Genomic DNA, 25,816 nt, shown 5'->3' with positions numbered 1-25,816 from the left:
GGGCCGGCCAGTAGGGCAGGAGCCGCTGCTCCCATGGCCTTGTGGCTGCAAGGGCTCCCCTGGCAGAAGCGGGGCCTCTCCTGTGAGACTGCAGTCTCAATGCCTGGCCGTCACACTGACCACAGGCTAGTGCCCCGCCTCCCCTGGGGATGCCCTGCCCCACCGCAGCCTGCATCTGCACGCACACTCGCACCTGGCTCGGATGCTCATGCTGGTCTCTCTGCGGTCCTCGCTGAGGGAGAACCAGAGTCCGGCCCGGGCCAAGGCTGGTGCTGAGGCCCCACTCCCCACAGACGCAAACGAGCAGAGACCCCGGCTGAAGCCCGGGGGTGGGTCCAGGCTGTTCAGGGAGAAGGCAGCTGCTGCCATGTCTGCCTAAATACAGGGTGCAGGGCCTTTGGGGGTGTGACTGCAAGAGCCAGAAACTGGAGGCCAGTGCCTCAGGGGAGAGGGCAACACTCTTGAGCAGAGGGGCCCTGAGACTGGCTGCAGCCTCATAGCTGGTCCTTTCTAAGTCCCACTCGCTAAGCCCCTTCTGTGCCTGACCTTGCAACAAACCCCTGGTGTAACACCTCCGAAGGATACCCGAGGGAACAGAGCAAGCGGGTCACAAAGCAGGGGCAGCCCATTGTGCCAGGCCCTTGGGCCCGGCTGGCTCAGCCCATTTGGCTGGAGACCGTGGGTAGGCTGCATCGGGTGGGTACCACAGTGCCTCCGAGTGCCGAGGCCTGGGGTGCTAAGCCCAGACTCTGGGCCTTGGAAGCTGGCCTTCGGGCAGTTCTCAGGGGTGGGGGATAGGAGTCTGGGCTCAGAGGGCATAACGCCAGGACCCATGAGAGCAGCCTGGGATGGGGAGAGGGGGGATGGGGGGCGCGCGGTGAGGTGGTAAGCGGCTCCTGCTGAACAGCCAGACCGTCGCTCTGTGTCCACAAGGAAGTGTTCCTGGGATTAACAACTCTGACTCGTGGAATAAAAATGCTTTACTGTGCAAATCCTACACAGGTCCCGGCCCTGTTGGGCCCTGACTCCGGACCTGCTGTGGCCCCCGCCCCGAAGTGCCAGAGCCTCCTGTGGAGTGTGCAGGTGTACGTGAGCGTGCCCCGCATGGGGAGGGCCCCCCATGGCCATGGGCAATCACACACTGTGGCAGTCCCAGCCTGCAGAGAGATGGGGCGGAGTGAGGTCCCCACCTGCCCAGATTTAGGATCCACAAGAGTCCACACAGTCCTTCCCGCTGCGGAACACGGCGTAGATGCTGGTGGGGGGGAACATGGCAACGGCACCAAGCAGGGAGCCCAGCTGGATGGCCACACCAGCCGCGAGCAATGCTGGCCGGCCTCCCCCATGCAGCAGGGAGCTGGCGGCCACCTTCACATATGAGAACAGCCCCAGACACAGCACCCAGGACAGCACCTGACAGGGAATGCAGACATGGCAGTAGGCTGAGACTGAGATGCTCCTGCTCTATGCAAACCTCCCCTCTGCCGCCCTCTCTGTTTCAGTGTCCCCAGGGGACTTACCACGAGGGTCGTCCCTGCAGTGGTGCCCACCAGGGGTGGGCAGGGGCTCAGAACTGCCAGTGTCATCAGGTAGGCCCCAAAAAGCACGCCCAGTAGAGAGAGAACGCCCAGCCCTGCCAGGGACCTGTCGAGGGTAAGCAGAAACTCAGGGCTGGCTGCGCCAGGACTAGGCCCCAACCCTAAGCTGCACCCCCTGAGCGGCTGAAGGGTCCTGGCGCACCTGCACAGCACACCCAGGGCCAGAAAGCAGGCGAGAGGGTTGGCGACGCTGCCCAGCACCACTGCCAGGTGGTAGGCCAGGCGCCCGTAGGGCAGGCAGGAGAAGCTCTGCACGGCAGGTAGCACGCCGTTGGTCAGTGCGTTGGTGACGGCCAGCAGGCCCAGCAGGCAGGCTCCTTGAGCAGAGCGCAGCCGACCGGCCTCAGGGTCTGGGCTGGGCGTGGTGCCCACTGCCTGGGCTGGTGGCTCCTGCAGGGGCAGGGCCTCTTCCTCCTCTTCCCCTTCCTCCTCCACTCCTGCGGCTCCCGCCTGCAGGCCAGGCCCTGGAACCCCTGTAGGCACAGGTGGCGGCGATGGCAGCAGCAGCAGGAGACCCTGGAAGGCGGCAGCCGAAGTGACCAGAAGGGCGGTCAGTGCCCAGAAGAAGGTGCTGGCGGGGAAACGCTCTGGGAAGTAGTGGGGGGGGCCAGGGGTGCCGTTGGTGGGGGCTGGCGGGCATTCGAGGCGGCCCACACCCTGCACGAGGGCCAGCATGCAGGGCAGCAGGGCGCTCAGGCCCTGGCCCAGAAAGAAGGACCGCAAGAAGGGAGGTGGCAGGTGGCTCAGGAAGGGGAGGAAAGTGACATTTGAGGCGCAGCAAGCCAGTGCCAGCACCAAGGTCAGCGTCAGGAAGGCCACGGAGTGGTTCTGCCCTGCCACCGTTGCCACCTGGTGCCACAATGGGGCCAGCAGGGCTGTGCCCGCCACACTCAGTGCCTGCACCACCTGGATGGGGGCTCGCTCGCCCTTCCCTGGGGCCAGCCGTCTCCACAGGGTGACCACCAGCAGACCTAGGTTCCCCAGTGCCACAAGCACAGAGAGATAGGAGGGGAGGCTCCAACCTGCAGGGAAGGGGGGAGGCCACATCAGAGGCAGGGTGCTAAGGGACAAGCGGCTGCGGCCCACCTTCCCCGCACACTGCCACTCACCCTCGGGAAGGTCTTTCACCACCACAGGCAGCTCCACCCAGATCCCGTTAATGGCAGCCCAGGACCCCATGCCAAAGAGGGCTACCAGCAGGTGGGTCAGCACCAGGCGGCCCAGCGGGGGCGCTGCCATTCGGCCGAGGCTGGGCCCTCCAGGACAGGGCCCAGTTCACGGCCAAGCTCCTCTTTCCCGGTCTAGGCCCGAAGACGGCGCTCTGCTCTTCCGGAAATCGAAGACTTCTCGCCTACAAGAAACAGACCGGCTTGCGAGGTCACAACGAAGAGACGCAGGAGTCAGAAGAGCGACAGACCGCCGAGACCAGGGAAGGTGGAGGATGCCGGGGTCGGGAGGAGGACGCGCCGAAACTCAACAAGTCGCACTCGCCGCTGGTGTCGGGACCGGGACAAAGGGGCCGGCCCCGGGGGAGGATGATGTAAGAGGGAGCTAACTTTGGGTCTGAGTTGCCGAGACCACCACCACCCTTACCCCCAAACGGGCACGAGGACAAAGACCCTGGGACAGGGGCACCTCTCCGGCGCCACGCATACCTCTGCGGCTTCCGTGCTCGCCCGGGAGTCCCGCGCTTCTGCGAGACCCAGGGCGGCCGGAGCCGAGTGGGGCCCTGAGGGGATGTGGCCACAGCGGGCGCCGCCCTCGCTGCGTCAGGTGGGCGGCGGAGAGCCGCCCAGGTGCCAGCGCCTCCCGGTCCAGCGTCCGCGTGCTCCACGACCCGGAGGCCGCCTGGCCGTCTCAGGAGTCTGAGATGGCGCCGCCACCAGCCCAGCGTGGCGGCCTCAGCTGAGAGCCGGTCGGGACAGAAGTGTGGCCGGGACACGGCAGGGACTAAAACTCACGGGCCGGGAGTCCGCGAAGCCGAGGGCCGGGTCCTTTCGCCGGAAGTCCCGCCCCGGAAACCGAGTGTCCAGGCAGCGGGGTGAGGTCGCGTCCCGCCCGCCGGCCACGCCCCTTCCGCTCCCCTGGGGCGGCCCCTGGATCGCGACCCGTGGCTATGGCTCCCGGCGGGGCCCGGCGGGCCCGGCGCCGAGTCCGAGGCGCGCCCCCGGCAGGGGCGGGCGCCCGGTCGGCCGAGGACTGGTGGTGGGATCGGCTGGCGCCCAGCGGCTCCGGGTACCACCTGCTGCAGTCGGACAGCATGCTGCTCGTGCTGCCCGGCCCGGGGCCCGTCCGCGCCCGCGCCCGCGCCCACAGGCGCGCCGCCCGCCGCGCTCAGCGGCTGCCGCTCCCTGGGGCCCGCGCCGTGGCGGCCAAGGCCAGGCCCAGACCCGCAGTCGCAGCCGCACCCGCGCCGCAGCAGGGACCCGACCCGGGCTGGGGCGACCGCATCCCCTTGGAAATCCTACTGCAGATTTTCGGGCTGCTGGTGGCGGCCGATGGGCCCATGCCCTTCCTCGGCAGGTACCCCGGGCCCATCGGGCGCCGCGGAATGGCTCAGGCTGACCTGTCGCCACCCAGCGAGTGGCAAAGGCAGGACAGAGGACGAAAGTGTCTGAGCCCGTACACCTTTGCGCCAGAGGGCGGTCTCTCAGGGGGTCCCGTTCGAGCCCCAGGGGCCTGGCTTTGAGCTCAGGTGTCCGCAGCGTTTAAGAGATGGCGCGGCGGGCGTGGGGGTTATCTTATCGGTCACGAAAGGACTGGCCCTTCAGCAGAGATTTTCTTCCAGGGCTGCACGCGTGTGCCGTCGGTGGCACGAGGCCGCCTCCCAGCCTGCTCTCTGGCACACCGTGACCCTGTCGCCCCCACTGGCTGGCGGCCGCTCCACCAAAGGCGGGGCCAAGGCGGAGAAGAAGCTCCTTGCTTCCCTGGAGTGGCTGATGCCCAGCCGGTGAGGCGTGCTCTCTGCTCCCTATTCTCTCACTTCACCTGTGTCGTGTGGAAAGCCCCAGGCCCCTTCCTGTCTCCCTACGCCAAGCTGGTGGGCGGAGAGGACACCGCGGCAGAGGCAGCTGGGAACACTACGCAGCTCTGCCTCCGCCTCCGCCCAGGTTCTCACAGCTCCAGAAGCTGATCCTCATCCACTGGAAGTCCCAGTTACACCCCGTGTTGAAGGTGAGAGCACCAGGCTGCCCTGCACACCAGCTGTGACACTCTGGGGTTGCCCAGTACTCAGGGAGTGAGTCAGGTACCATGGGGCCCAGCGCTGTCCCATGGGGATACCTGCCTGGTTTTCCTGTCCTGTTGTCTCCTCCAGCATGGAGGTGTCAGCAGTAGGAGCACCTAGGTTAGCCTAGCAAGGGTAGAAAGGTCATAGCTGAAGCAGGACAGTGGCACCAGCCACTGGTTTCTTGCCCCTGTGTCTCCCTCAATCCTGCTGGCCCTCTGTCTTCTACAGCTGGTGAGCGAGTCCTGTCCTCGGCTCACCTTCCTCAAGCTTTCCGATTGCCATGGCGTGACCCCTGACACTCTGACCATGCTTGCCAGAGCCTGCCCCCAGCTCCACAGCCTGGACGTACAGCACTCCATGGTGAGCCTTGTATCCCCAAGGGCCCTGAAGCAGCCCAGGCCAAGGTGACAGGTACCCCTGTGCTGGGTCCCCAGGTGGAGTCGACGGCCGTGGTCAGCTTCCTGGAGGAGGTGGGGCCCCGAATGCGCAAGCTGTGGCTGACCTACAGCCCCCAGACAGCGGCCATCCTGGGCGCACTGCTGGTAGGTGGGTGACAGGCAGGAGCAGTGTGGATGCTGAGCAAGGGATTGCCAGGCCACTAACCATGCTCGCCCCCACCACCACAGGGCAGCTGCTGCCCCCAGCTGCAGGTCCTCGAAGTGAGCACAGGCATCAGCCGCTACAGCACTCCCCTCCAGCTGCCTGTGGAGGCCTTGCAGAAAGGCTGCCCCCAGCTGCAGGTACCTGACGCTCCCCCACACACGCCTGTCCCCCACCTCCCCATCTGCAGCCTGGGCCTTGCCCCCAGGTGCTGCGGCTGCTGAACCTGATGTGGCTGCCCAAACCTTCTGGGCGAGCGGTGACCCCCGGTCCAGGCTTCCCCAGCCTGCAGGAGCTCTGCCTCGCCGGCTCCACCTGCAGCTTCGTGAGCGATGAAGCCCTCAGCCGCCTGCTCCGAGGCTCCCCTAACCTGCGCCTGCTGGATCTTCGTGGCTGTGCCCGAATCACACCTGCGGGCCTACATGATCTGCCATGTCAGGGTCAGCTCTCTGGGGGGTGGCTAGGCAGGTGCAGTGTGGGGACCCTTGCCCACCCGCAGCTCATACCCATCCCTCTCACCTCCAGAGCTGCGGCAGCTTCACCTGGGCCTGTATGGCACATCGGACCGCCTGACTCTAGCTAAGGAGGGCAGCTCGCTGTTGACCTGGAAATGGTGCCACACTCTGCGAGAGCTGGACTTAAGTGGCCAGGGCTTCAGCGAGAAGGATTTGGAGCAGGCCCTTGCTGCCTTCTCAGGGACGCCTGGCGGCTCACACCCAGCCCTGTGCTCCCTCAACCTCAGGGGCACCCGGGTCACAGCAAGCACGGTGAGGTCAGCACCCCTCCCTCATTCCCTCGGAGCCAGTACGGCTTGCCCCCCATCCTGCCTGGCCTGCTGGTTCCAGGGGCCTGAAAGGAGAGCGCACACTGGCCGGACCCTTGCTTGGGCTCTGCCTTGGGGACTGAGGGGTACTGGTTGGGTCTTGGTGGCTTGGGTGGCAGAGCCAGTTGTGCATGGGTAGAGAGGATTCCCCAGCCTGGCCCAGCCCTACAGGGGCCAGAGTGTTCTGGGAGCCAGTTGCTCAATGCCTTGCGCCTACCCTGCTCCCACAGCTCTGTGATCAGCAGCTGCCCAGGCTTGCTGTACCTCAACCTGGAATCCTGCCGCTGCCTTCCCCGGGGCCTAAAGCGGGCCTACCGGGGCCCGGAGGAGGTCCAGTGGTGCCTGGAGCAGCTGCTCACCTGCCCCGCCTCTCCCAGCTAGGCAGCCCCACCCTGCCCCCTCTCCCAGTTTTGGATGTTGGCGCTTTTTGTTACAATAAAACTTTCCTAAGAACTCTGTGTGTTCCTTGGGATTGTGGTGGGGGAACAGGGCTAGAGCTGGCCCGGAGCCCATGTTTTTCTGGGGGGTGGTCTGCCCGAGTCCTCCTGTGGCTGGTGAGCTTTGCCTGCACACTGCCAGGCTGGAATCTCGGGCCGCATGTGTCCCACCCTCAGGGACAGAGGCAAGCTGTGGTTGTATGTGAGGCTGTGGCCCAGACACAGGCGCCAGGGGGCGCTCAGCCGTGGGTCTGGTGTGGGGGTGCCTAAAGGTTTCTCTCCATCTGAGGTCTGGATGTTCCGCCATCCGGCCCTTCAGGTGAGGACTTGAACCCGCCGGGCCTCCTGCGAGTGGCGTGTGGTGGGGACCAGCAGGGAAGTGCACACCCAACACAAAGGCCTGGCCAGGGTCTCTCTGGAGAAGTGGTAGCCAACAGTACGGCCCCTTCTAGAACCCGCCGCTCAGAGCTTCTAGAACGCGGGCGCAGCCTAGCTTCGACCTCCACCTGGCATTGCTCTCCCGCCTGACGCCTGAGCTCCAGCTCCTTCCTGGACCGCAGCCCTGGAAACTTTCTTATCCCAGGTAGGAGGGTGACTGTGGGCGGTGGCTCATGGCAGATGAGCCCGCCAGCTGCCCGCCTGTGCCTGACCCAGGCTCAGGCCCCGGCCTCCAAGGGGCGGGTCAGCAGCCTGCCCACGACTTCCGGCGGCAAGCGCTTCCAGCTCTGGGCCCTAGGAATTTTTTGCACCGAGCGCCACCTAGCCAAGTGCCTAAAGAACAACAGCTTCTACCCCTTCGTGCAGCAGCAGCCCAACGGTGCGCGCGGCTGGCGGCGCGGGACGGAGACCCGGGGGCGGGGCGGGGGCGGGGCGGGGCCGACCTGCGCCAGGTGCCAGCGCAGGAACTGCAGGCAGGACGCTGACTGCGGCCGCGAGCCCTGCGTGGGGCGGGCTGTTCCAGGCTGGAGCCCTGGCACTGTCACCGCCGGCTGCGAGCAGGGGCCGCCTATCCTCACGCGGCCCCGCCGCGCCGTCCCCAGTTTTCGTGCTCGAGTACTACCTGGACACGCTGTGGAAGGGGACGCTGCTCTTCGTCGTCTGCCTCTTCCTCGTCAGCTTCGGCCTCGTGGGCCAGGTCTGAGCTCCTGGGCCCGCCCCCCACGGTCTACCTCCCCTGGGGGCCGGACCTGCCTCTCGGCGCCCCGCCCAAGCCCGCTCAGAAGGGCCTGGCGGCGCCCACAGGTGCAGAAACAGGAGACTTGGGGCATCCCCGCATACGGCGTGGGCGTCGGCCTGTGGATCATGATCTCGTCCCTGCCGCGGCGCCGCCTGGTCCTGAACCACACCCGCGGCATATATCACTTCTCCATCCAGGGCCGCACCGTGTGTCAGGGCCCCATGCACCTGGTCTACGTGCGCCTGGCGCGCAGCTTCGACGGTGACGCACGGGGCGGGCGGCGGGTGAAGTGAGGGAGAGGGTGAGGGTGCGCACGGGAGGGGAAGCCGCTTAGGGGCGGGCACGTCAGCCCCACTGCCCCGCCCCGGAGCCCCGCCCCGGAGCCCCCAAGCTGAGCCGCGTGCCCCTCGCCAGCCTACGGAAAGTGCTTCTTCCAGCTGGTTCTGTGCGGCCACAAGCTGGAGCCGCTGGTGCTGGTGAAGCTGTCAGAGCGCTACGAGGTGGGTCCCGCCCCGACCTGCCCCGGCTCAGACTCGCTCCTCTCCCCTCCTCAGTTCAACTCGATGTTGACCACTACTCCGGGTGTTAGGGTGGGGCTATGTCACAGGCACAGGGTGAACACAGCGCGGTCCTCTGCCCGGCCTGTGCGCTGGAGCGGGCAGAGAGGGCCCGGGAGCTGACTGGCAAGAGAGATGTAGTCTGGCAAGGGGCGGGGCCTCCTTCCCATGCCGGGCAGCGGAGCCTCCGCTGGGTCCCCAGTGTGGGCGAGAGCTGACTGCCAGCGGCTCCCACAGCAAATGGAATTCCTGGGCCGTCACCTTGCCTGGAAGCTCAACATTAACTACTTCGACTGCCTGTCCACGTCCTACCGGCACGTTGTCCGCCACTGGCCTCTGGAGGCCTCCTTCAGCCCAGGCATTGTCCTGCGCAAGACCAGAGCCTACGACAAACCCAGCTCTCAGTATGACCTGGACGTGTGACGCACCCCACCCAGCCCTCACCCCCAGGGCTGCGCTCGCCCTTCCCCTCCCGCTCTACCCGGGCACTGGCACTACTCAGTAAAGTGGCCTGCTCCCCAGCCATGGTCTTCTCTGCAGGGTGGGGGAGGGCTCCCGCTGTGCACACCTCCCTGGGCCTCGGGGTGAAGATGGGGTGGCAGTGGGAGCGAGGGCCAGGAGGTTAGACCCATCATGAGACAGGTATGGGACACACTGCCACTCGGCCAGCGGTACTGAACTGGTCCTACCTGGGCTCAGAAGAGCTGACGGATGAATGGAATCCAGGATTCAGAAGCTGATTGGCCCAGTCTGGTTCAGGTGCCTGTTTGCAGTCCAATCAGCAGTGGGCTAGGGCACATCCATGGGTCAAGCCTTGCACCTGAGGGTGCTTCCTGGACCTGGTACTCCCAAAGTTGCTGGGAGGGGGGGCCCAGGCCAGGGTTCAGGCCTGCTGGGGGTAGTTCCTGGTGCTTGCTCCCATGTGCTTGCTGGACCCCAGCCCATGTTCCCTCGTCCAGTGCATGTCCCCGCTTTCTGGGTGCTGGGAGCTGCCGTAGGAGCAGAGAAAGCAGGGGCCATGGGGACCCAGGAGGAGTGGCGCCTGGCACTGTCCATCTGGCTCTCCTGGCCAACATTTTCCCTCAGGCCCATGCTGGCGACCCTGGTCTTTATGTATAGTGTCAGCTGAGTGTCCCTGGAACCAGGGCCAGTTACATGACTGGCCAGGCCCCCCCGTCCAAAAGTTATTAAGAATTTCCATGAGGTGACGGGAGCATAAACAGCGCGGGCCCTTCTGAGCATGGGGCCCCGTGCAACTGCCCAGGTCACGGGCCCCAAGAGCTGGGCCTGCCCGGAACCGTGGCTCAGAGCCTAGTCCCGAGGCTGGCCGGACCTCGTGGGCCTTGCCTCTGAATCTGCTTTAGGCAACCACGGGAGCACTTGTAACCCATGGGTCAAGGGCAGGGACCCTTTCCCCCAGAAGATGGGACCCAAGTTGTCCCCAGAATGGCCGTGCCCAGCTTTTACTTCGGAGAGGGCTTAAAACTCAAGAGGGTGAGCAGAGCCCAGCAGTGAAGGGGCTGGGACAGTCTGTGAGACAACGTGGTGGGAGTGTGCAGAGCATGGAGTGTGGGCCACGGGGCTAGGCCGCCTGTCAGCTCTGGACAGGGGCTAGAAGGGTGTGCCCGGCCTGGGCTTTGGGAGGCTGCTTAGATCAGTCAGCAAGGCTTCAGGCTGGGGACTCGGTTTCACCCAGGCGGGCAAAGTTCCTGTCCTCCTGGAGCTGCTGATCTCGAGGTTGGGGCTCTCCAGGAAGGGGTAAGGGGGGCACAGACTAAAGAGCTGACTACTATGCTGTCAGGAGGTGGGGCCTCTCCAGAAAGGGGTCAGGCAAGACCTTTCTGGTGGTGCAGCATTTGAGCCGATACCAGGAGCTGGCAGTCTGGAGCTCTGGGCAGAGGGGACAGGAGGTGGACAGCACCGAGCCTGCGGGCTGGCGTCTGTCCCGTGTCCTTGCGATAGGAGACTGCCATGGGAATGGAAGCAGCGATGCACTGTGACACGGGAGGGAGAGGGAAGGGCCAGCAGAAGGCGACAGACAAGCAGGGAGAAAGGGCACTTGGGGGGCAGGCCCGAGCCCCACCGTGAGGCCACAGCAGACAGGACATGCTGACAGGATGCAGACGAACCGGAGAGCAGTTCAGGGTGAGTCCCGGTTCCGGGTCTGCGCGCTGGGGTCAGGGATCTTGGGGAGGAGAGACTGAGGAGTCAGAGGTCTGAATTAAGGGAGATGTCGAGAAGGCAGGGAGGCACCGGCGACGAGGGGAAGAGAAGGGAGCGCAGACGTGGAGCCGACATCCTATGCGGCGCCCCCTAGGCCAAGGCCCTGATGGCCTCTAACAATCAGTGGATAAAGACAAGCCAAAGATGGAGCCCTGGCACCCAACACACAGAGGGTGGCCAGGGGACAGGCCCATGGAGGGAGGGGACCCATGTCCAGTGGGATGGGGGTTCACCGGGGTGGGAGGCCTCCAGGAACAGCCTCGAGGGAGGGGGCCGAGTGGCACTGCAGGAATGGGGGTGAGGGAGGGAGTGGAGAGGTCGCACAGAGGTCTCACTGCCTCTCGGAGGGGAGTCTTCTGGTTTATTAACTTCTAAAGGGGTATCAACACTGCAGATAGACACAGGGGGTCTTGAGACGAATTCCTGCCCAATGCGATCCAAGAATCACAAGAATCGGTGTGTGAAACTTCCAGTGTCCTGACAGGGAGGGCTCGCTGTCTGCCAGTCCCTCCTTCCCGTGGTCTGGGATGCGCCATGGTGAGCTCCAGCAGCTGCCTTGGGCCGTGAAGAGTAGGAACTCGATGACTGTGCGGCTGCCCCGCTGACTCTCCATGTCTTGTGTTGGACTCTGTGTGAAAGGGGAAAACATCTATTGTTGTTTGGAGTTTTCGGACACTGGCAGCCGGGCCCCTGACTGCAGCGAGTAAAGGTGATTAGTTTTAGGGGGTGGGGTAGAGACGAGGCAGCTTCAGGGAAAAAAGACTGGGTGCGAAAGTCTTACTGGAACGACTGGTCCAGTGAAATTGTCTGGCAGTGGCTGAGCCATTGCCGTGTGCAGTACCAGCTTAAGGGACCAGTTAGTACGGCTTTTTGTTTTTCTCTGGCAAAGCTTTGTGCTCGGATGCAGTTGTGGAGTAGGCAAACGGTTGGTCTAAGGTGGGAGAGAGTGGTGACAGCTGTGGCTGCAGACCTGAGCTGGGGAGGCACGGAGGGAGGGCAGGAGCCAGGGGTGTGGGACAGGCAGCTTCAGTTTTCTGTTGCCGCATAAGCGGCCACCCAGAACGTAAGGGCTGGAAACGCCAACGATTCCCTCATCCTCGCCATTCTGTGAGTGGGCTGGGCTCTGCTGGGTCACTCCACGCCATCTGTAGAGCTGGGTTTGCTCGTGTGGCTGCATCAGCTGGGAGCTCAGAGGTGACCAGATGTGCAAGATGGCTCGCATCCTCCAAGGCCACTTTCTAAGCAGTTGCTGTTGGTTTCCGAGAGATTTACAAGAAAACGATCGCCCATGGGCCACCATCCCATTAAGTCTCTGCTGGCATCATTCACAGGATGTTGCAGTAGCCAAGCCAGTCAGGTGGCCAAGCCCAGGGTCAGATGGAAGGGGTCTGACCAAGTGTGTGACCGCCCGGAGGGCCCTCGGAGCCATGAAACTAAGCAGTCCACCACAGCCCCCCTTCAGCCTCTCCCAAGACCCCCAATGTCTCATCTCGTCACAGCATTTAGCTCAAGACTCAAGTCCGGGATCTTGCATCGAAGTCAGATCCAGGTGCAGATGAGGTCTCTCAGGTGTCCTTCCTTGGGTGAGCCCACCTGTGTGGGGCCTCAGTGCAGGGACCTGTGAACTAAAAAGGCACGTTCTCTCTCCCTACACACACGGTGTACGTTAATGAGACAGGGACAGAAAATCTTCAACGCGCTTCTGTTAAAATATGGGGAAGCCTTAAGTGTGGTCCGGATTCAATGCCTTTCTTCCAAAGAAGAGTATGGAGAGAGGAAAAATAATAACTTTACAGTAGAAAAACCTGGTAGACGCCACCTTAACCAAGTGGCCGAGGTCTGCATCACCAATGGTGAGTCACACGGACGTCACGGACCCTCTGCTGCGATGCAGTGCGGCCACCTCACCTCTGAGGCGGTCTCTCGGAATCCAGAAGCCCGGCTAATCACAAGACGACATCAGACAAACTCCAACTGAGGGATATTCTACAAAACTGACCAGTGCTCAAAACGGTCAAGGTCATGAAAAAGAAGGAAAGGCCGAGAGACTGTCAGAGACCGCGGGAGACTAAGGAAACATGACCACTGAATGCCACGTGGCACCTTCACAGCTGTGCACCAACGTGTCCTTCCCCGTGCCCTTCCACCCCCGCTCCCGGCCTCTGCGGAATCTGCTCATATGTTTTAGGAAGTCCTTGGGATTTCTTGTAGTGTAGATCAGCTGGTGACAAACTCTTTCAGCTTTCATATGTCTGAAAAGTCCATTTAACTTTGGAAAGGTATTTTCACCGGGCATAGGATTCCAGGCGGATATGTTGCTTCCACCACTTTAAAGACTGCTGCCTCACCACCTGCTTGCTCCTTTTATTCCCACGAGAAACGTCCCCATCCTAGCTCTGCTCCTTTGTGCATAGCATGTGCTGCTTTTTATTCCCTCTCGCCACTTTTTTTTTTTCCTGGAAAAATGTTTATCTTAGAATTAATGAAACATGCAGGTAAAAGCACTGACATATGTATCTCCACTGTCCTAGTTACCTAAGCAGTTATTCTAAAGTGAGGCTACACACACTTCAAAATCACTTAAAACTGCTTAGGCCCTGTCCAAATATTCAGCAGTTCCAGAGGCTGGGGAAGAGGGACACAGGCATAGTACTTAGGAAAAGCTTTCCAAGTGATTCTATAACTGGGAACTACTTTAAGACACACAATTATTACATTTCAACCAGAATCAAGAAACCAAACCTCAAAGGCAGTTTTGTATCTTTATTCAACAATCAGCAGTTAGTTCTCATCCACATTAACTGTCTGTAGATTTTCGAAAGTGGTGACAGGCACGTAGGTGACTGACGTGTAGAACTTGTTTGGTGAATCTTCATCCTCGTTGCATTTTCTGGACAACCACACCGGGACACGGTACGGGACATTCCTTATCCCTCTGGCCCAGATGGCCTTGTTGAGCCTGGTGTCAGTGAGCACATCTGGAGTCCCCACCTCCTACGTGGCGAATTTCCAGATCTCTCTAAATGCCCAAGGGGCGCACACTCCTCGAAACCCACTGCACGGATGCGCTTGTCAATGTCGACGGTGTATTCTCTGGTCACTACCTTGCTGATGGCAGAAGGCCCTTCTTCTCACCACCCGTGTCTCGCCATTCTGCCGGGACCAAGCTGGAAAAAGCTCCCTCTGGCCACTTTTGATATTCCCCCGTATCACTGGATTAGGGTGCGCCTCGCTGTGGTTTTCGTCCTGTGGCGTGTGCTTGGGGGCTGTTGACCTTCTTGGATCCGTACGTTTATACTTTTCATCAAACCTGGAAAAATTTTGGCCATCATTTCCACACTTTCCCCCCCGCAGCCGTCCTCCCTTTGGGGGACCCGTTATGGGTATGTCCGGCCACTCGAGCCGTAGCACAGCTCACCGACGCTGTGACTCCCTTCAGTGTTTCCCCGTCTCACGGCTCACCCCTTCTTCTGTGCGTCTTCAAGTCTGCTGATCCTCGGCCGCGTCTAAGCTGCCATTCACTCCATCCCGTGGATTTCAAAAAAAGAAAAAGAAAAACAACCTCGGGCATTGCATTTTTCGTTTCTAGAAGTCCAACGTAGGTCTTTTTTTCATCCCTCCCACGTCTCTGCTCGGCACGTTCAGTCTTTCCTCTGGCTTCTGGAACAGTCGCCGCTGTGGGAAGGCCCTTGTCTGTGGATTCTATCACCTGTGTCAACCTGGGCTCAGCTTTGGCTGCTGATTTTCCTCATTTTGAGTGATCTCTTCCTGGCTCTGCGAACGCCTGGTAATTTTTTCACTCACGGCCAGATGTGCCATGTACATTGTTGGATAGTGTGTCCTCCTCTGAGCACCTCTGAGATGGACCCTGCGGTGGCGCCATTTAAGTTAGCTCGGAAACGGCGTGGTCCCTTCAGGTCCTGCTTTAAGCTTCGCTAGGAGGTCTCAGAGCCAAGCTTAGTCTCATGCCAGCTTTCCCCTGAGCGAGGAAACCCTCCACGTGCTCAAGCTGACACCTGGGGATGGCGAAGTCCCCCGGGGCTTGTTCCTTCTCATCTTTCAGGTGGCTCTTCCCCCAGACTCTGGAATTTTCCATATGCTCACATGCTGACCAGTGCTCTGCTTCTGCTGTGCCGCGTCCAGCAAGTGGTGAATCTTGCCACGTCCAGCGCGTCCCCGGAAGATAATCCTGAGTGGGAACGGCGGGGGGCGGGGCGGAGATGGAGAAAAGAAAGAAGACAGCTGGGATCGGGGGGCCCGCCGTCCACTGATGATGGAGTAGAGAGCGATTTTATTTTCGCAAGTTGCTTTTATGTAAGAGCAGACATTTGCTGGCTAAAATGAGATTATCCCCACCCAACTTCCACATCCTACTCTAACCATTTCCATTTCCATAGGGTCACCCTGCCCTCCGCACCCTGCTATAACCCTTCGCATTTCCACACCCGCATTGTTCTCCGACCTCTTCCTACTTCCCATTCTTAGGAGGATTCCTGGAGACGGGCAAATCTTGGTTGGCCTCACAGAATGCAAGGACCTTGTCAGCTTGCAACCCACTCTCCACACTGCTGAAGGCTACAGGGGAACCTCGTCAGGTCCTCGGGCCTCTGGGCTTCGCTCTCTCTGGAGCTCTGTCCTGGGGACGCTGGCCACGCTGGCCCTCTAGACGCACCAGCTCCATCTCTGATCTTGTGGAGTCTGCCTGGGTTTTCCACATGTGCCACAGCCTGGGTCACTGTCCCAGCACCTTGTCTGTCTCCCCTCTCAGGGGTCACTGTCCTTCACGCCTGATATCGACACCTTGAGAGCCGCCGCTTCACGTGCTTTGTCCAGTTGTTCGGTTGTTTCAGGTAGGATGGTCAGTCTGGGTGCTGTGACCACCCTCTGTGCTGGAAAGTTTCTTTATTGCTCAGCCACTCTGACGGTTGGGTCGTGGGCCTGACCCTCACCCCTCTCTGCACTCTGGCCGCAGAGATGGGACCTCCCTTGGTACATGCCGCTCAGGGTTCTTCTGGCCTTGACCATTCTTTCTCTGGAGCTCCAGCAGAGTTGAGCAACAGCCACGCCCCCCCGCCTCCCCCCTCCCCCCCGCATCCCACAACAACTCTCGCTGCACCCACAGCCACACTTCCCAGCGCCTGGTGCAGCCCACCAGCTGCTGTGCGAGCCCAGCTCACTGGTGAGAGCTCTAACGACCGGCCCTTCCCCTCGTGCCCGGGACCCCTGTGCTCCACCTGCAGCACTGATGGGTCCCTGCTGCAGCTGGGTGCTGAGCAAGGCCACCCCAGCCTGCTGTCTGCCTCTGGAATGGTCGTGGACCCTGACTCTGGGCTCTCCGCTGCGGTCGGCCCTGCGGAGTGCAGAGAGGAAGCGGGGTGCCAAGGCCAGCCCCAGCTGCTTTCCTCTCTCCCCCCTCCTTTCCCAGGTCAGCTCTGTGCGGTTCGACTGGACCAGCAGAGGGGTCCCGCATGCACCAGCCATTGGATGCCAGCCGCCACTAGAAGGCTGTGAGCTGGAGCCTCTGACCGCTGATGGTGTCCACGTGGAGCAGCAGGGCCAAAGTCCTTTCTTGGAGGGCGATATGGGCAACGTGTTACGAAGAAAAGCCCGAGAAGTGGTATGGGGGATTGGGAAGGAGGCATGTAGACACGGGTGACCAGTTGTGTCGGGGTGGAGGAAGCGGGTCTCAGGGGCCCACTCCCAGAGGGCAGCGAAGGTGGTGGACAGGACGTGGTGAGGACTTCTCTCTGGGACAGAGCTGGGAGAGACCCGGGTGTGGGGTTGGGGGGGCATGATCCGAGGACGTGGGGGGCAATGTTGAAAGTGTGCAACCCTGTGGGGGTCAGGGGGGTGAACACGGAAAATCCACATGTTTAGGAATTTCAATGTTGCCAGCCACCCCACACCAAGCTTCTGAGGCTCCCCCAGGCGGCCAGGCTGGCCCTTCCATCTGCTGGGCACCCTCTCTCTCCTCTCCCAGGGGTCACCCTCCTGGCCCTCCTGCTCCCCCTCTGGTCTCTCTCTCTCTTTTTTTGGAGGCGGGGCGTCTCCTTTAAACCTCCCTCCCAAGAACTGTCCTGTAGGGGAACGGAAGTGTCCTGTGTCTAAATGGGGTGTGGGTTACAAGAAATGCATTTGTTAGAGCTGATGGGCACTACACTTAAGGGATTTTACATTACGGAAATTATATCTCAGGCTTAAAAAGAAAAGACAGAAGGTCCGAGCAAGTCAGGCAGTCGGATCTTTGGACCGAGGCAGGATCTGGGCCATTTTGGTTCTGCTAGTCTCTCTGGTGGCCCAATAGCCAGCTGGAGGGAGACACTAGACACACAGGAGGCCGAGGGGACACCTTGCTCAAAGCGAGAAGGGGCAGGGTCCGATCGCCCCCCAGCTCCGTGAGAGCGGACTCAGAGTGGGAGGCTGCGGCTGCTCACAACCTCCAGGCCCCTGTGACTCCCATGTCTCCATTTACCAAGAGAGAAGTGGTGTTTTGTGATATGGCGTCTGGGACCTGGGAAAGCAGACTGGCCCGAGCTGGTCTTTGGTGATGCCACGTGGTGATGGGCACTTGGGGGCCTGTCACTAGCTGACTCTCTGCACTTTTGTGCATATCCGAGATTTTCTAGAATAAAAATCAGAAAATAACCTAAATGTCATGAATTTGCATTTTGTCATTTAGTTTGCACATCTCCCCTAGGAAGGTCTCATTCCTTGTGTGCCAGTTGCTGGTTAACCTCCGTGGCCTCGGCATCTCTGTTCTGTAAAAGTTCACTCCGTACCGGTTACTCTACAAGCGGAACGTCAATCTGCTGTTATATTTAGTGCAAATGTGTCCTGCAACTTTGATATCTGCTCTGTTTTCCCTTGTCTCTTTCAAGTAGACATTTTCAGTCCCGTGGTGGCCCAACCTCTCCTCTCTTGGGGCTGAAGTTCCCACCCCAGCAGGGTTCAGGTGGGCCTCCAGTCCTTGACCCCACCAACCCCTCCGGGAGCCTGTTGCTTGTTGCTAGTTATCGAGTACAGCCCCCTCCTGAAACCCTGCCCTGGAGCAAGTCACTCTCAGCCTACACACGCCCTCTGCTGCCCACGTTTCAGCTTGTCGATAGGCCTGGCCTCCACTGTCTCCAAAAACCCAGCTTCCCTGCTTTGTCTCTGCCCATCTTGTCCCCTGGAAGTGGGGCACCCACCCTGTCCCTTGCTGTGGCTTGAGCCCCCTCTCCCCAGGAGCCCAAACTGACACGAGCCATAGGCTGCACCCACTGTTCAGGCCAGCCCCTGCTGTGGGCATCTCTCCCACCGCTGTGTCAGGTCCAAATTCCTGGGGGTCTCACATTCGCGTGGACCACCCTCCACCTCCCTGCTCCTCAGCCTTGACCTCTTCTTCATGCCAGTGACCTCGTCCTCTGCCTGAATTACACCCTGGACCCTGTCACCTCTACCCCACTCTGGCATTTCAACACCCCGTCTTCAGCCCATCACCCCTTTCCTGGCACTCCCACAAACACTCACTCCAGCACTCAGGGTCCCCACACTGTGTCTGTATCACCTCCTCACTTGGTTTAGATTCCCCAGTCACTGTCACCTCTCCCTTGCACATGCCCTTGACTCAGATACCTCTCTCCATAGCTCACCTGGCAAAAGCTCAAACCCGAATACACCTGACCCCCCCAGCTTACCCCCGCTGGCCTCCCGTTGCTCTTCAAAGACACATAATCCCGTCTCCTCAGCCGCAGGCCCCGAAACCAGCAATCACCTCCCGGGCCTGGTCTCTGGCCGCTTTCCTCTTCCCCAGCCTCAGTCTGTCTCTGCCGCTCCTCATGCGCCCACCCTTCTCTGGCTTGGGGCTTCCCCCACACACCCTAGTGGCCTCAGGATCTTCGCATAGCCTGTTTCCCCCAGCAGCCCTCCACTGGCCATCTCCACTCCAGGTCTTGTTCCTCTCGCTCTCATCACCTGGTCCACTTGTCTTTCTGGTTAGCATCTGTGTCCTGGGCTGGACTGTGGGCTCCAGGAGCGCAGAGGCCAGCGTCTGCTGCCTCTGCCTTGGACAAACCCTGCAGAGCACAGACCGGTGTTCACTACAGGTTTGTAAAGTAAAAGCAGAAACAGCTCCAAACATACCCTCATTTCCAAGTCCTTGTTAACTGACGAAGCACTGAGACAGTCAGACCCTGCTGTGGCTGGGAGGGCAAGGCCCCAGCACTAAGGGGGAGGCTTCAAGCGTGCGGTGAGTTTTGAATTCTGAGCTGCAGGTTGGGAGGAGCTGCACAGGGCGCTGAGCCCCATCTCACTGATGGGAAACAGAGTTGAGCCAGAACCAGCAGGTCCCGGGCCACCCACTATGCACCCAGGACACCAACTGGCTTTCAGGAAGGCAAAACATGCCATCATCCGTTCCGCAGTAGCAGGCCGGGGGTGTTGGGGTGCCAAATAGCCAGCCCAAAGGAGGCTCCTAAGCCAAGGTGGGATCCTGGCAGCCAGGGAGGGAGATGTCCAGGTGTGGACCCTCTAGGCTGGGCTGTAGCCCCATGAGGGCAAAGGGCAGTAGTGAGAAGGTGGCCATAGGGCCCATAGGTAGGCACACAACACTGGGAATCTCCCCCTTAAAGCCTGGCCTTTCAGCAACATGGGACCTTCCCAGAGCTGCAGATGGCACGCCCAGAGGCAGAAGGAGGCAGAGGGACATAGGACCAACACTCCATCCCTCAGGTCTCACTTGGTTAAAGGGCTGGGCCTGCCACACCGTGAGCCAGGACTGAGGAACAGAGTCCCTGAGGCCGAGAGGCTGGGGGTAGCGGAGGCCAAGCACAGTCCCTAAGTCTAGAGCACTGCAGTATTCTTCAACCCGCGCAGCTGCTGGGGGCCAGAATGGACCTGCCTGGGGACCCCAGTCTCCTCTCCTGCCGCCAAGCCCCCACACCTCCAGCTCTCAGTGGGAGGGACTCAGGATAGCCTCCGCGGGAGGACTGAAACTTTCCAAAAGCGTGAGAATTCCTCTTTTTCTCAGCCTCTCCTAGCTGGACCCCAGAACTGGGGCACAGGAGCCTTGGGATGGGGGGTAGTGTCAAGGCAAGGAGGCCCAAGTAATTTAGCCCCGGACGCATGTGCGCTCCGCTCGTAGGCCGCTTCGGACTGATGGCCAAGGCCTGGGCCCAGCTGCCCCTCCCCGCCGGGTGCCCCGAGGGGTTGCGAGCTCACCGAAGCGAGCCAGAACCAGGGCTGCCGGAAAAGTCCCGTCGGGAGCAGCGGGCGTGGGACACATGTGTCCGCACTCTGCCGCCTCGTCCATCCGTCAAGGGGGTTGGGGTCGAAGGGGCGGGGAAATTGACAGAGAGAGGCAAGGACGCGGACATCGAGCGGACAGAGAAAAGAGACGAGAGAAGGGCAATTTCAGGAGAGGTGAAGAAGCGGGGACAAAAGACGACGACAGAAGGGTAGGGTAGGGGAGTGGAAGAATGAGGGGAGGAGCCGGAGGAATTAAAGCACAAGGACAAGGTGACTGGGACTGAAGAGCAACAAGGTGACTTGGACTAACGGAGGCAGACAGGATGCAATCAGGAAGCAGAGACGGGGGCGGCTTGTCCGGGAGGAGGCAGGGAGCACAGGGTGAAGGGGCCGCGCCTGGCACATCCCACCGACGCCTGGAGGGTTCGCCCAGTAATTAGGCTTCGGTCCAGATGGGCCCCCCAGTCCCGCAATCAAAATGCTAATTGGCCCCCGAGTCTCCGGCTGCGCCTCAGCTCGGGACCCCCTGGGAGGGAGCAGGGACGAGCGGCTCGGCGGAGGGGGATCCCCTTCCCCGCCCCCACTGCGGGCCTCGCCGGCTGCGGCTCTGCGATAAGGGGGTGGCCGCGCCCCGCCGGCTCCCCTCGGGAGCAACTGCCACGCAAGATGAATATCCCGCTGCTGCCACGACCGGGGCCTCTGGCACAAAGCGGGCCTGTGGTCTCCGCCGCGTCCCCGCCCCGAGCCGGCTCGCTCACTCCCACCCTCGCACGGCTCCTGGGCGGAGATGCGGGAGGAAGTCGGGCTTCCGGCAGGCGGCGGCGGGGTGCTGAGCTCAGCACTCCCGGCACGCCCCCGCACGCGCGCCCAGTGTGGCCCGCCCGCCGCGCGCTTCCAGGCGCTGTCCGCGGGCCCGCCGTGCAGCCCCGCACAAGGTCACCGCGTGCAGAGACGGATGCGCGCGCGCCCCCGCTTTGCACGCGCTCCCGGCTCGGCCGCTCCGGGACACTCCCCGGAACCAGTCCCGCGACCTTGGTCCCGGGCGACAGCGGGCCGCGTGGGGGCGCGCTTCGAGAGCAGAGACCCGAAATACCGGGTGGGGGCGGGGGAAGGGACAATGGCGGCGCCAGGCCCTAATTGGGGACATATGTCCCCGCTCGCGGCCATTGTGCGGCCCGGAACCCTCCCGCACTATCGCGCCCCGCCATTGGCCGCTGGGCCTGACGTCATTGGGTTGCAAACTCGGGGCGGGCGGCCGCGGGAAGGGTTATCTGCCTGGTTGCGGGGCCTCTGGGGAGAGATGCAGCCGCGTGGAAGGGCGGAAAACCACCGGCGAAGCCGTATTTCGGGAGCAAGGGCATGGCAGCCCCTCTCCGCCTCCATGCCCCGTTTGCAGCGTCGCCGCTGCTCTCGAAACCCGCCCCTTGGGAGAGAGACAGCCTGGAGGGAGGCCTCTCCCGCGGGCACGGGGTCAGCCCGGGTGACCCAGTGGCGGGGAGACACTGCGGCACAGGGCGCGCGCTGCGCCTCCGTACTGCGCTTCCGCTGTCCCAGCGTTCTCTCGCCTCCCGCCTCCCCAACCCGCCCCGCAGATCCCTGGCCTTCCCACCCGAGAGCTAGACGGCCCGGACCAGACTGGGTCCGCCCTGCGTTCCTTCCCGAAGGATCCCGAGTCCTGGGGTCGTGGGTCCCAGGCCTGTTTCCGCCTCTCTCCCAACGCCCGGCAATGCCGCGGACCGCTGGGCCTCCGTTCCTGGAGCCGCCCGAGGGAACTTCACAATGCGGGGGCCGCGGCATCCCCAGGACCCTTCCCAGGAGACCCAGGCCGGGCCCGACCCAGCGCAATCATTTCCGCCATCCTATTCCCCTCCCCCCGCTGCAGCTCCAGGGCTTTAAAAGCCAGAGGCTGGGCCCGGCTGTAGGCAGAGGCGGTCGCGGGCGCAGGAGGCCGGGCCCAGGAGCTGTCCGAGCGCCGAGCCCCGCCCCCGGAGCCCCCGTCCCTCCCTCCTTCCCTTGGCCCGCCCTCCCTGCGCACCCCCTCCCCCGAGGACCCCCGCCCCCGCCCGCCGCCGCCGCCGCCGCCGCCGCCGCTCGCTCCGGCTGCAGAACAATAAAGCAAGCCTCCCAGAGACCCCCACCGAGGACCCCCGCCCGGCGGCCGAGACCCCGCGGCCCGCCCCTCGTCGCCCGCGCCAGCTGAGCGCGCCCGGTCGCTGGCCGAGGTGCTGGCCGGGCCGGCGCTGGCCGCGGTGCTGAAGCTGCCGGCGCTCCAGTCGCCGCCGCGTTCTCCGGGCCCGGCGCCGCCACCCCCGAGGGCATGGGGGGTCGCTGACTGAGGCTCCGCCGCCGCGGCGGGGGGGAGGGAAGGGGGCCGCGAAGCTGGGCCAGCCCTGCACCCACTCGCAGCCTCCGGGCCCGGGACGGAGCCGCTCCCCCCCTCCCGCCCTCCCAGCCTCCTCCCCCGCCTGTCCAGGGGCGGCACTGCGGGCTGGGAAGCCGGGACCAGAGGAGGGAAGGAAGGAAGGAAGAAAGGCAGGAAGGAAGGAAAGAAGGAAGGAAGGAAGAGAAGAGAAAAGAGAAGAGGCAAAACGAGAAGAGAAGAGTAGAGAAGAGGGAAGGAAGGAAGGAGCAGAGGAAGCGCAGGCGGGCAGCGGGAGGAGAGGACAGCGCTCGTGCGGCAGCATCCGAAGGCCAGAGTGGGGACCCGTGCTGCCTCCGCCACTCCTCGGATGGTGACAGGGCCCCGCCGCGGCCGCAGCCCCCCCGCGCCCCGGCTCCGCAGGCCCGCAGCGCCGGAGCCACACAGGAATCATGCCCAGGTCCTTCCTGGTCAAGAAGGTCAAACTTGACACGTTCTCCTCGGCAGACCTGGAGAGCTCCTACGGGCGCGCCCGCAGCGACCTCGGCGTGCGACTGCACGAGAAAGGTGCGAGCTGGGCTGAGGCTGGGGGCGGCAAGGGGCCTTGGGCAATGCTGGAAGGGCGGAGGGCCAGAGGGGGTGGAGGGGGGCAGGGGCCCAGGAAATGGACCTAAGGAATCAGAGGAGCAGGCGCAAGCGGCGGCTGGAACCGGACTGTGGAAGGAGATGGAGGTGGGGGTGGGGAGAGCGGAACGCAGACAGGCCAGAACCGGTCCAAGGCTGGGCAGGGAGTGTCAGTGCAGGAGAGAGGTTGGGGGACAGGGGTCAGAAACAGGAAGCACACACGGACCCACACCATGACCCATGCTGGGACAAACAGCTGCATGGACACCTGCTGACACGACAGGACCAAGCCATGCATGCACACCCACACCCAGAAACCTGGGCCTGCCTCAGTACCCTCTTCTCTTCTTTGGCGACACCTCCAGGACTGCTTGCTAGAGACAGCAGGGGAGAACTGTGAGCAGCAGGGAGTAGGCATGGGGTCCAGTGGGGGCTGCCCACCTGTCAGGGTGAAGATACCAACAGAGGCAGCGGCAGTATCTTCCCAGAGCCAGGGTCAGGAAGAAGAATGTGGGTAGGGGAGGTCCACAGTTCTGGAAGCAGGGGAGGTTCTTTGTGTAAGGGTGCCGAAGTTCAAGGACAGCTGTTAACACACAGGCAAAGGGGCCACGAGTGCCAGCTACATGGGGTGGCAGAGCAAGTGTGACCTGTAGGAGCATGAGCCTGTGTGTGAGCTTGTGTGTGCCCATGTGACTGTGTGTGGCCATGTGACTGTGTGCGCTTGTGTGTGACCCTGTATGAGTGTGTGCCTGCCTGTGTGCCACTACATGGGACCATGTGACTCTGAGGCTGCTGTGTGCCCATGTGACTGGCAACCCTGGCTTTAAGTATGTCTGGGGTGGCTGCCTGTGTGACCCCGCACGAGTAGGTGGTGTGTGCCAGGATCAGGGTGCAGCCCACCCTGTGAAGGGACTCCAGGGTTGATGATGGCTGGGTGTTGCCCTGAAGAAGCCAGAGCCTGCATCATGTGGGGTATGCAGTTGTGACTCTGAGGTTGTGAGATCCATCTTGTGCCTTGAGAACAGCTGCAATTACCAGCAAGCATGATGCTGCCTGCCTGCAGCCTGTCCCTGTGAAGGTGGCCCCTGGTGTATGCCCCGGCATACTCTCCACAACACAGTGCCTTCCTGGTCACCTGTCCTGGGGTTGGGGAAGGCCCCCAGAGGAGTTAGGACCTGGGGGAAGACGGCAATGTGGACCAAGGTGGGATCCAAGGGTGTAGGAGGAGTGAAGGGAGTGGAGGGAAAAGCGGAGTGGGTGGAGGGAGACAGGGCTGGAATCAGAAGGGGGTCAAGACCCGTGAGTAGGAGACCGGGGGGAGGTGAGAGGGTGGTGTAGTGAGGGCTCAAGGGGCTGTGGGAGGTACAAGTCTCCGGGGCTTGTTGGGGCTACCTAAAGGACCAGAGAGGGGCAGCATCAAGGCTGGGCGTGGGCTCCAGGGGCCAGGAAACGAGCCAGTGGGAACCCCGAGAGGCAGTACTGACAGGGTCCGCGGGCGGGCGGTCCTGGCTTTGTGCGCTGCGGGTCTGCAGTGTGTTGCATAATCAGAGAAAACTGCTGAAGTGGGGAGAACCCGAGGGGGAGGGGGATGGAGAGGGAAACGTCGCCCCTCCCCCCTGACCTTGAGGCTCCGCGGAAGCGGGGCAGCGGCGCCCGAGGATGCGCCTCTCACCTCCCCCTACCCACCCCCCACCGCGAGGGTGGGGCGGGCGGGGGCGGAGCCCGGCCAGGATCGTTCTCATCTCTCCTCTCCTCTCTTCCCCTCCCTGCCCCGCGGTCCCTCGGCCCCTTCCCCTTTGTCTTTCTCCTTGTTCCCTCCTTTCTGGACCTCGGTGTCTCCCGCCATCCGCCTGTCTGTCCTCATCGGCCCTCAGGATACCTCAACGACTACGCAGGGCCCGCCTCCGTCTACGATGGCGACGCAGAGGCGGCCTTGCTTAAAGGGCCGTCCCCGGAGCCCATGTACGCTGCGGCCGTGCGGGGAGAGCTGGGCCCGGCGGCCGCGGGCTCGGCGCCACCGCCCACCCCGCGCCCGGAGCTGGCTACAGCCGCGGGCGGCTACATCAACGGCGACGCGGCCGTCAGCGAGGGCTACGCGGCTGACGCCTTCTTCATCACCGACGGGCGCTCGCGCCGTAAGGCCGCCAACTCCAACGCCGCCGCCGCCCCTTCCACGGCCTCGGCTGCGGCCCCCGACGGCGACGGCGGAGGCGGGGCCGGGATGGGAGCGCGCGGTGCGGGTTCGGGGGCTGGAGGCCGGGCCGGTGCGCGCACGGGGGCGGGCACCGAAACGCGCGCGGGGCCCGGGGTCGGCGGCGCAGGGGGCCGGCACGCGTGCGGCGAGTGCGGCAAAACGTATGCCACGTCGTCGAACCTGAGCCGCCACAAGCAGACGCACCGCAGCCTGGACAGTCAGCTGGCGCGGCGCTGCCCGACGTGCGGTAAGGTGTACGTGTCCATGCCGGCCATGGCCATGCACCTGCTCACGCACGACCTGCGCCACAAGTGCGGCGTGTGCGGCAAGGCCTTCTCCAGGCCCTGGCTGCTGCAAGGCCACATGCGCTCCCACACCGGCGAGAAGCCCTTCGGCTGCGCGCACTGCGGCAAGGCCTTCGCTGATCGCTCCAACCTGCGCGCGCACATGCAGACGCACTCGGCCTTCAAGCACTTCCAGTGCAAGCGCTGCAAGAAGAGCTTCGCGCTCAAGTCCTATCTCAACAAGCACTACGAGTCGGCCTGCTTCAAGGGCGGCGCCGGCGCCGGTGGCCCCGCGGCGCCGGTGCCCGCTGCGCCACCGCAGCTCAGCCCTGTGCAGGCCTAGGGCGGCGGTGCCTCCGTCAGCCGGGTCGGCTCTCAGCAATACGGGCCCCCAGGGAAGTCTCCGCCGGCGCTCGGGCGGAGGGGCGGGAGGGCGGGCCCCTCCTCACAGCAATAGGGGGGAGGGGGCTCGGCCCCGCCCCGCCC

At 62.8% G+C, this 25,816-nt stretch overlaps 4 protein-coding genes across 11 annotated transcripts; 3 read left to right on the top strand and 1 right to left on the bottom strand.

Annotated features, from left to right (window-relative positions):
- Window positions 1-962: 962 nt before the first annotated feature.
- SLC52A2 (solute carrier family 52 member 2) lies at window positions 963-3,632 on the bottom strand. 3 transcript variants are annotated; one of them, XM_039846115.1, is made up of 5 exons: window positions 3,254-3,632; window positions 2,708-2,949; window positions 1,741-2,620; window positions 1,521-1,644; window positions 963-1,157 (listed from the first exon to the last, which is right to left on the bottom strand). In XM_039846115.1, the coding sequence occupies exons 2-5, from the start codon at window positions 2,835-2,837 to the stop codon at window positions 981-983; spliced, it is 1,311 nt and encodes a 436-aa protein (XP_039702049.1). In that variant the 5' UTR covers window positions 2,838-2,949; window positions 3,254-3,632; the 3' UTR covers window positions 963-980. The 3 variants fall into 3 exon arrangements, with proteins under 3 accessions (XP_039702049.1, XP_039702050.1, XP_039702048.1); XM_039846116.1 differs by having other exon boundaries at window positions 1,015-1,442; XM_039846114.1 differs by having other exon boundaries at window positions 1,015-1,413; window positions 3,254-3,630.
- A 37-nt stretch (window positions 3,633-3,669) lies between these two features.
- FBXL6 (F-box and leucine rich repeat protein 6) lies at window positions 3,670-7,112 on the top strand. Of its 6 annotated transcripts, none has more exons than XM_039846107.1 (9): window positions 3,672-4,121; window positions 4,387-4,548; window positions 4,709-4,772; window positions 5,056-5,187; window positions 5,262-5,369; window positions 5,454-5,567; window positions 5,636-5,867; window positions 5,953-6,194; window positions 6,481-6,972. In XM_039846107.1, the coding sequence occupies exons 1-9, from the start codon at window positions 3,715-3,717 to the stop codon at window positions 6,955-6,957; spliced, it is 1,938 nt and encodes a 645-aa protein (XP_039702041.1). In that variant the 5' UTR covers window positions 3,672-3,714; the 3' UTR covers window positions 6,958-6,972. The 6 variants fall into 6 exon arrangements, with proteins under 6 accessions (XP_039702044.1, XP_039702042.1, XP_039702043.1 ...); XM_039846111.1 differs by having other exon boundaries at window positions 3,675-4,121; window positions 5,953-6,199; window positions 6,481-6,703; XM_039846113.1 differs by having other exon boundaries at window positions 3,978-4,293.
- Window positions 7,113-7,242: 130 nt separating this feature from the next.
- CATSPERQ (catsper channel auxiliary subunit theta) lies at window positions 7,243-8,939 on the top strand. Its single transcript, XM_039846118.1, has 5 exons — window positions 7,243-7,504; window positions 7,728-7,822; window positions 7,930-8,125; window positions 8,279-8,364; window positions 8,659-8,939. The coding sequence occupies exons 1-5, from the start codon at window positions 7,306-7,308 to the stop codon at window positions 8,842-8,844; spliced, it is 762 nt and encodes a 253-aa protein (XP_039702052.1). The 5' UTR covers window positions 7,243-7,305; the 3' UTR covers window positions 8,845-8,939.
- A 13,459-nt stretch (window positions 8,940-22,398) lies between these two features.
- On the top strand, window positions 22,399-25,797 carry SCRT1 (scratch family transcriptional repressor 1). The gene is made up of 2 exons (XM_039846117.1): window positions 22,399-22,795; window positions 24,727-25,797. Exons 1-2 carry the CDS (start codon window positions 22,681-22,683, stop codon window positions 25,671-25,673), a joined length of 1,062 nt encoding a protein of 353 aa, XP_039702051.1. The 5' UTR covers window positions 22,399-22,680; the 3' UTR covers window positions 25,674-25,797.
- The last annotated feature ends 19 nt before the right edge of the window (window positions 25,798-25,816 follow it).

This window comes from Pteropus medius, unplaced genomic scaffold (genome assembly GCF_902729225.1).
Source record: "Pteropus medius unplaced genomic scaffold, Ma_sr-lr_union100, whole genome shotgun sequence".
Lineage (NCBI taxonomy): Eukaryota > Metazoa > Chordata > Mammalia > Chiroptera > Pteropodidae > Pteropus > Pteropus medius.
This window is presented reverse-complemented; position numbering and strand designations above follow the sequence as displayed.

Excerpts from the sequence above, each read along its gene's own strand:
- CATSPERQ (XM_039846118.1), top strand. The coding sequence starts at position 7,306 with ATGAGCCCGCCAGCTGCCCGCCTGTGCCTGACCCAGGCTCAGGCCCCG. Across the intron at positions 7,823-7,929 it reads GCTTCGGCCTCGTGGGCCAG|GTGCAGAAACAGGAGACTTG; the intron begins GTCTGAGCTCCT and ends CGGCGCCCACAG. Across the intron at positions 8,126-8,278 it reads CCTGGCGCGCAGCTTCGACG|CCTACGGAAAGTGCTTCTTC; the intron begins GTGACGCACGGG and ends GCCCCTCGCCAG.
- SCRT1 (XM_039846117.1), top strand. The coding sequence starts at position 22,681 with ATGCCCAGGTCCTTCCTGGTCAAGAAGGTCAAACTTGACACGTTCTCC. Across the intron at positions 22,796-24,726 it reads CGTGCGACTGCACGAGAAAG|GATACCTCAACGACTACGCA; the intron begins GTGCGAGCTGGG and ends ATCGGCCCTCAG.
- FBXL6 (XM_039846107.1), top strand. The coding sequence starts at position 3,715 with ATGGCTCCCGGCGGGGCCCGGCGGGCCCGGCGCCGAGTCCGAGGCGCG. Across the intron at positions 5,568-5,635 it reads AAGGCTGCCCCCAGCTGCAG|GTGCTGCGGCTGCTGAACCT; the intron begins GTACCTGACGCT and ends CCTTGCCCCCAG. Across the intron at positions 6,195-6,480 it reads CCCGGGTCACAGCAAGCACG|CTCTGTGATCAGCAGCTGCC; the intron begins GTGAGGTCAGCA and ends CTGCTCCCACAG.
- SLC52A2 (XM_039846114.1), bottom strand. The coding sequence starts at position 2,837 with ATGGCAGCGCCCCCGCTGGGCCGCCTGGTGCTGACCCACCTGCTGGTA. Across the intron at positions 2,621-2,707 it reads GGTGAAAGACCTTCCCGAGG|GTTGGAGCCTCCCCTCCTAT; the intron begins GTGAGTGGCAGT and ends CCTTCCCTGCAG. Across the intron at positions 1,645-1,740 it reads GCCCTGGGTGTGCTGTGCAG|GTCCCTGGCAGGGCTGGGCG; the intron begins GTGCGCCAGGAC and ends TACCCTCGACAG.